The 8,256-nt window shown below is 31.3% G+C and overlaps 2 protein-coding genes across 2 annotated transcripts in view; both read right to left on the reverse strand.

Moving 5' to 3' along the window:
- LOC111634886 (cysteine and histidine-rich domain-containing protein 1-like) overlaps positions 1–1,175 on the reverse strand; it is a 70,039-nt gene extending 68,864 nt beyond the window's left edge. The window contains exons 1-2 of the mRNA XM_023379723.1: positions 969–1,175; positions 812–895 (exon numbers count right to left, since the gene is read on the reverse strand). Of these exons, the coding sequence (XP_023235491.1) occupies positions 812–893 (82 nt within the window). The 5' untranslated portion in view covers positions 894–895; positions 969–1,175. The remainder of the gene's footprint in view (positions 1–811; positions 896–968) is intronic.
- A 2,550-nt stretch (positions 1,176–3,725) lies between these two features.
- The window catches only part of LOC111634888 (zinc finger BED domain-containing protein 4-like), a 27,333-nt gene continuing 22,802 nt past the window's right edge, over positions 3,726–8,256 (reverse strand). The window contains exon 2 of the mRNA XM_023379725.1: positions 3,726–4,416. Coding sequence (XP_023235493.1) covers positions 3,995–4,416 — 422 coding nt within the window. The 3' untranslated portion in view covers positions 3,726–3,994. The remainder of the gene's footprint in view (positions 4,417–8,256) is intronic.

Here is an 8,256-nt window from a genome sequence, read left to right on the forward strand (position 1 = left end):
TATTGTGCAATAATTTGATTAATTATACCATAATTGATGTTGCATTGCTGATATTAAAAGAAAAAAAACTAAATTTTAAATCCATAATAAAAATAAATACTGAAAAAAAAAAAACTAACAATTTTTAAACAAGAACCTTGTATTATTTGATTTTTCACTTTTTACATATTGTAGTTGCTGAGAGCATTAACTAAAAGATTGATACTCCAATATTGATAACTTATCCAACAATGTTTGTTGTGGATTTATCAATTATATGATGTAGCAATTCTTCACTTACAACAAGTTAAAATAACAGATGTTGAAAATTTTTTGGACTAAAATAGTTTTTACGGTGAAACAGCCTGCTTTCTTAATTATACTGTTTGTATAATTAAAAATGTAGAATCTATACAATGTAAAATTTTGCATTAATAGTTATAAAGATTTTATTTCAAATGTGCACATATTAATTATAANATTAAAAATAGCAGCGATTCAAATAATGCTAACTTTTTTACGACTAACGATGTAATATGCGGTTTCAGTACACGCTACCATCATTTCGACGCCATCTTTGAGAGAGGAAGTTTTACTTCCGAGGTAGCATGCTTTCGCCAGTATCTTTAAATGTCCGATTACGTAACTAATAGTGCGTTCAAACTTTTTACTACGATTGTCAGCAACTATTTTAAATACAATCAACATTCATTTAACGCAGATATGCAGAGATATCAGTATCGGGGTACGTTTGCACCGTTTCGCGTTTTCAATATGGCGTCGAAATGATGGTAGCACGTGCTTAAAACAGCTTCATTTCGGTATAGTTTACCCTCTTTGTTTTTATCAGGATCATAACGTTGACCACAGCCTCTGTTGTAACATTGCAATAAATCTTCTTGTACATTAGCCATTTCTGAAAAATTAAAAAAATATGTGAAAATTTATATTCAACTCAAAGTTATAACTTTGTTTCTACGGCAACTCACGCTTTATTCGCCTCAAAGATGTTTAATAATGCTGAAAGAACGATTAATAAATATATAAATAAAACTTGAATGCTATCTTCACTAAATAAGTGATTTTTACAACTATAACTTTGAAGTTCAAATTGTTAATTTAAAACACACAAAACTGGATCTTTCTAGAAACTCAACCTATCATCAAATTGCAATAATAACAAGAGAAGAGCAGTGATGCCAGATGTGCTCGATGTATTTTTTTTATAAACTTAATACTTGGTGAAGAGAATGTAAGATATTTCGTTAAAAATAGTGTTCTATTTTAAAAAAAGAAATGGAAAATCTTCATTTTGTGGGGAATTTTAACACAGGAAAAACTTTTAATTAATTACGACTCCGAGGATGAAAGTATTGCAAGTAGACGACGAACGATATTTCACTACTGTTACTGAAAAGTCACCGTTAACGCCGGTTACGTAATATATAGATATTCGGTGATTCTTGTAATTATGATGAAAACAGACCATAAAAATATCACCCGTAATTACAAAAATTCATATAACAGGTACACGAACAGGACAGTTGACAGCGTGTATGGGACTCGAGGTTGAGTGAGACTCTCTTAGTTTTAAACAAATAAAATACACAGAATATTTATTTATTAATAAAGAACATTAAAAATTTTATTATAAAAAAATAAAACATTAACGTTAATTTTATAGGGTTTAGAATCACTACAGGTCCTCAAATCTTTTCCAGTTCCGGGGAAAATTTCCAACTATTCTTGCCCTCTCTATGACTACTACCATATAATTAATTTAATGTTTGTTAATGTGATCTGCTTGTCCCATTTATTAACTAAGCCATTTCATCAGTAGCAGTGAAATGTTAGGACAGTGTTCATTAAATGTGCATGCAAATTCAAGTTTTTTTTAATATTGCTCTATACATAAAAATTGGAAAAGTTAATAAACATTTCTCAAGTAACAAAACTGAAAAATCAAAGAGTAACTTCTGTATTCTATGATTAAGAAATTAAGTAAAGGCTATGTAATAACAAATTTTATAATCACTTTTATAAACTTAAGATCCTTAATACTAACTTCTCTATGGAAGTAGATATATTCTACATATGTGCAACATAATGGTCATGTATTGTACTTATTATCAAATTAAATATTCTCTTATATATTGAATATAATTTGATATATGCACATGTTTATTAAAATGAATCAAAGTAAAAGACATTGCTATTAGAAGTTTAAACTCTTGTAAATCATGAAAACTACATTGATTATATGATTATTTATAGATTTAAATAAGTAAATTATCAAGTACAGAAAAATGTAAATTTTTATATAACTTTGAAATGCCAATTTTTAGGGAATTAGCTCAATATTCTACCAGCCAAACTATCATCTAATAACTGATTATAACTGGAATATTTATATAATGACATAAAAAGATGTATGACTAACATTGCAAAATGTATATTGTACAGTGGTGTGTGGTGACATTTGATGTTAGGGAAGCTGTGTCGGCCCCAGATAGAATCATTGAAAGCGTTATACGATATTTTGGTGTGTAGCAATGACAAGCTAAACCATGTGAGGTTGGTGCTCTGTAAAGTGCATGTGTAAATGCATGTAATCTGGCTGCTTTACACGATTTAAATATTTTCGCCACGGACACTGTCCTGTATTCAACAATACAGCACTTCCGTTGGGAATATGTATACACAAATTTATATTCGAATGTACAATGGCAATCTTGTCATTTTTTTTTTTCACATATAGTATAGAAATTTGTAATAAGATCCATAATGCGGTTACAATAAAATAATTTTAATTGATTCAAAGTATGTTAAAATATGAAAATAATCGTACAATATGGATTTATATTTTAAAAAATACAAGGGAAGTGGCACTTCCACAGCTTCCATGAATGGCATGCCATTGATATTGTATGTATAATGTATAACATACATTGTAAAATGTATTGTATATATAATATGTAATATGAAAAGTACAGATAAAAAAAAAAGTGTAATTAAAAAAAATTATTTTTTGGAAAATATAATTAACTCTCAGATAAGATATAATCAAGAAACACTTAATCTTTGATGCTAAATAACAAAGAGGTATTTTGATATTCTTTGGGTGCTGTTTTTCGGAATATACAGTTGACCCCCCTATAACACTGTTGATTATTCCGTTTTATGTGAATTCCATGTTGTATGAGTCACTTAGATTTTATAAATGTGTGTGCTGGGCTGTGAAAGGCTCACGTATTTACTATTATATATCTTTGTAAAACACTATTAAATAATCTACAGCTACAATATTATGTCATTAAGGACATTTTCCTTTGACCTATTTACTCCCTCTAAAAGTTCATTTCTATTCCTAAATACTTAGAGCAATGGGAATCAAACATCATAAGCTTAAATAAATTTTGCTTATTTTCTGGTTGCTTTTATATGATTGGCCTGTTCTTTCCACAGATACTTTCAGTGTAACACAGTTTTAAACACAACCAATATGACATATTTTCGAACTTTACTTAAGGCTATTATATACGAACAAAATTACTTATATGACTACGATGTACATATTAAAAATAGTGATGTTCCGGATATCCGTATCCGTATCCGTATCCGCGGATATCCGAGGGAAAAAAAAGATCCGTATCCGTATCCGTATCCGTTACCTTTTAGCGGATCTTTAACGGATCTTTTATCTTAATGATTTTCATTACTTATATGAAATTTTAAAGAGAGAGAGCAATAAAATACTAACAACTTCAATTCAAATCACTTTTTATTTATTAAAATCACATATTTGGCACTTTTATATTGCAAAAATTAAATATTTAAACATTAATTATAAGTTACCAGTATAAGGTATTAATTTAACTATCTTTATAGTGAGATCAAACCTCTAATGCTAATTGAAATAATCATCACGGTTATATTATATTATAATAATTATCAAAGAATTTTAATTATCAAATTATCAGATAAAATAATCACAATTTTAGAAACTTCAAAAAAATTAAATGTCATAATCAAAATTAATTAATGGTAAATTGTACTTCAAAAAGAGTAACTTGGCAGCTTTATCCCCCAAAAGTCTATTACGATGAGGATCGTAAATAATTCCTGCTGCACTGAAAAACTGCTCACTTGGAACGCTTGTTGCAGGTGATGATAAATATGTGCGAGCCATGTGACTAAGACCTCCAAATTTTTTACTATTAATCTCCCAATACTTTAATGGATCTTGGTCTCTTGATAATCTTTTTTCTTTGGCATATTCTGTGAGCAAATTAGCATTAGTGTATGATATTTGGTTTTCAGATTCCTCATCTTCATCGTCACTATCTAACATATTAGCCATAGAGTCTTCTAAATTGTTGCAATATTCTTTTCTTACAGCATTTGATTTTTCTGTGCTAGTTGTAGTTGTTGTGATATTTACTTCTGTTTCTAAAGCTGTAAGTAGTTTCTGTTTTNATCTAATAACTGATTATAACTGGAATATTTATATAATGACATAAAAAGATGTATGACTAACATTGCAAAATGTATATTGTACAGTGGTGTGTGGTGACATTTGATGTTAGGGAAGCTGTGTCGGCCCCAGATAGAATCATTGAAAGCGTTATACGATATTTTGGTGTGTAGCAATGACAAGCTAAACCATGTGAGGTTGGTGCTCTGTAAAGTGCATGTGTAAATGCATGTAATCTGGCTGCTTTACACGATTTAAATATTTTCGCCACGGACACTGTCCTGTATTCAACAATACAGCACTTCCGTTGGGAATATGTATACACAAATTTATATTCGAATGTACAATGGCAATCTTGTCATTTTTTTTTTCACATATAGTATAGAAATTTGTAATAAGATCCATAATGCGGTTACAATAAAATAATTTTAATTGATTCAAAGTATGTTAAAATATGAAAATAATCGTACAATATGGATTTATATTTTAAAAAATACAAGGGAAGTGGCACTTCCACAGCTTCCATGAATGGCATGCCATTGATATTGTATGTATAATGTATAACATACATTGTAAAATGTATTGTATATATAATATGTAATATGAAAAGTACAGATAAAAAAAAAAGTGTAATTAAAAAAAATTATTTTTTGGAAAATATAATTAACTCTCAGATAAGATATAATCAAGAAACACTTAATCTTTGATGCTAAATAACAAAGAGGTATTTTGATATTCTTTGGGTGCTGTTTTTCGGAATATACAGTTGACCCCCCTATAACACTGTTGATTATTCCGTTTTATGTGAATTCCATGTTGTATGAGTCACTTAGATTTTATAAATGTGTGTGCTGGGCTGTGAAAGGCTCACGTATTTACTATTATATATCTTTGTAAAACACTATTAAATAATCTACAGCTACAATATTATGTCATTAAGGACATTTTCCTTTGACCTATTTACTCCCTCTAAAAGTTCATTTCTATTCCTAAATACTTAGAGCAATGGGAATCAAACATCATAAGCTTAAATAAATTTTGCTTATTTTCTGGTTGCTTTTATATGATTGGCCTGTTCTTTCCACAGATACTTTCAGTGTAACACAGTTTTAAACACAACCAATATGACATATTTTCGAACTTTACTTAAGGCTATTATATACGAACAAAATTACTTATATGACTACGATGTACATATTAAAAATAGCAGCGATTCAAATAATGCTAACTTTTTTACGACTAACGATGTAATATGCGGTTTCAGTACACGCTACCATCATTTCGACGCCATCTTTGAGAGAGGAAGTTTTACTTCCGAGGTAGCATGCTTTCGCCAGTATCTTTAAATGTCCGATTACGTAACTAATAGTGCGTTCAAACTTTTTACTACGATTGTCAGCAACTATTTTAAATACAATCAACATTCATTTAACGCAGATATGCAGAGATATCAGTATCGGGGTACGTTTGCACCGTTTCGCGTTTTCAATATGGCGTCGAAATGATGGTAGCACGTGCTTAAAACAGCTTCATTTCGGTATAGTTTACCCTCTTTGTTTTTATCAGGATCATAACGTTGACCACAGCCTCTGTTGTAACATTGCAATAAATCTTCTTGTACATTAGCCATTTCTGAAAAATTAAAAAAATATGTGAAAATTTATATTCAACTCAAAGTTATAACTTTGTTTCTACGGCAACTCACGCTTTATTCGCCTCAAAGATGTTTAATAATGCTGAAAGAACGATTAATAAATATATAAATAAAACTTGAATGCTATCTTCACTAAATAAGTGATTTTTACAACTATAACTTTGAAGTTCAAATTGTTAATTTAAAACACACAAAACTGGATCTTTCTAGAAACTCAACCTATCATCAAATTGCAATAATAACAAGAGAAGAGCAGTGATGCCAGATGTGCTCGATGTATTTTTTTTATAAACTTAATACTTGGTGAAGAGAATGTAAGATATTTCGTTAAAAATAGTGTTCTATTTTAAAAAAAGAAATGGAAAATCTTCATTTTGTGGGGAATTTTAACACAGGAAAAACTTTTAATTAATTACGACTCCGAGGATGAAAGTATTGCAAGTAGACGACGAACGATATTTCACTACTGTTACTGAAAAGTCACCGTTAACGCCGGTTACGTAATATATAGATATTCGGTGATTCTTGTAATTATGATGAAAACAGACCATAAAAATATCACCCGTAATTACAAAAATTCATATAACAGGTACACGAACAGGACAGTTGACAGCGTGTATGGGACTCGAGGTTGAGTGAGACTCTCTTAGTTTTAAACAAATAAAATACACAGAATATTTATTTATTAATAAAGAACATTAAAAATTTTATTATAAAAAAATAAAACATTAACGTTAATTTTATAGGGTTTAGAATCACTACAGGTCCTCAAATCTTTTCCAGTTCCGGGGAAAATTTCCAACTATTCTTGCCCATGTCCTTGTATGTAACCTTCATCGTATTTATAAAAGTCTCCGATCTCCGACTATCAAAATATTATGTCACTGGCATTGTCGATGATTTTTCTTCGTGATTTAATTAATCACGGGTGGTGAAATATCGCTCATTGAATACCAGTAACGCATGATATAACATTTCATTATTCGGTGGTCGGCGATTTTTGTAATTACGGTGGAGTTACAAAAATCATCGAAACTACTTGAATGTTTGTATCCATAGTTACACTCACTCACAGTTACATAAACACCGTCAAAAGCTTGTATAGGGTCCGGGGTAGAGCCCCTTTTGCGTCTTAGTGAGCAACTTTAGTCTCGTTTTTTGAACAAATGGAATATGTATAATGTTTCTTCCAATGAAACACTCAAGATTTAATCTTGGAGAGAGCTGAATTGAACGGATAAAAATTTTTAATACGAATTCAATAAAATTTCCATCTTACGTGACCGCTAATTCATTAGTAGTGTAGAAATAGAAGACATGGCCCAATATAAATTTAAAAAATTAATTTTAATTAGAAAAAGAGTTTTGGAAAACTTTCTACTTTTTTCCTTCTCTTTGGAGAGGTCTTTTTTTTACACTCTTTCCACCCTGTGGGCACTAAGAGGGCCTCTTATAGCAGGCCCATTATGGGTTCGGCCAGGCCCACAATGGGGGGACCGGGTGGTGAGGGACGGAGCCCGACATATCCGAACGGACCACCCCCGAAAAATTCCTCGGGATTCCTTGACCCGACCGGATTCGCTCCGGGTCCCCCAGAGCGGTAGGCTGCCACCTTGACAGCTCAGCCATCCGTCCTAAATCTTTGGAGGGGTCAGGGGCCAGTGGCATACCCCTCCCTGGGTATGCCACTGGTTTCTTCTATATACAGATATTTAAAATTGAATTCTTGTCCGAATATTTCGCGAGAACGGCTGGTTCGATTTCTATCAGGGCTGTCGAGTCGCGTAAAAATCTACCGACTCCGACTCCGACTAGGGGCAGACTTGTTACCGAAAGAGACCCGGAAATTCTGATGTCATCACATGACCTCAGAATAAAATATTCAATAAATAGAGTTGTAATAAAGATAGAACGTAGAAACTTTTTATTCCAAAGCTAAAAGACTTCTCTAAGTAATATATAAATATGTATTCGATAATTTTTACTTTTCCGGCTGTTATATATAACAGAGGAAAAGTGTAACGCGCGGTCAAAAAATGACCCCTCCCAAATTTTTACATTTTTGGACTCGGGACACCTCGAAATTTCGAGATATGCAAAAGATTCGAGGTTTTTTCTATATGTGTGGATGTTAGACTGTGTGGGGGGG

The sequence above is a fragment of the Centruroides sculpturatus genome, unplaced genomic scaffold (genome assembly GCF_000671375.1).
Source record: "Centruroides sculpturatus isolate CEXI.00-Female unplaced genomic scaffold, Cexi_2.0 scaffold862, whole genome shotgun sequence".
In the NCBI taxonomy this organism is placed as follows: domain Eukaryota; kingdom Metazoa; phylum Arthropoda; class Arachnida; order Scorpiones; family Buthidae; genus Centruroides; species Centruroides sculpturatus.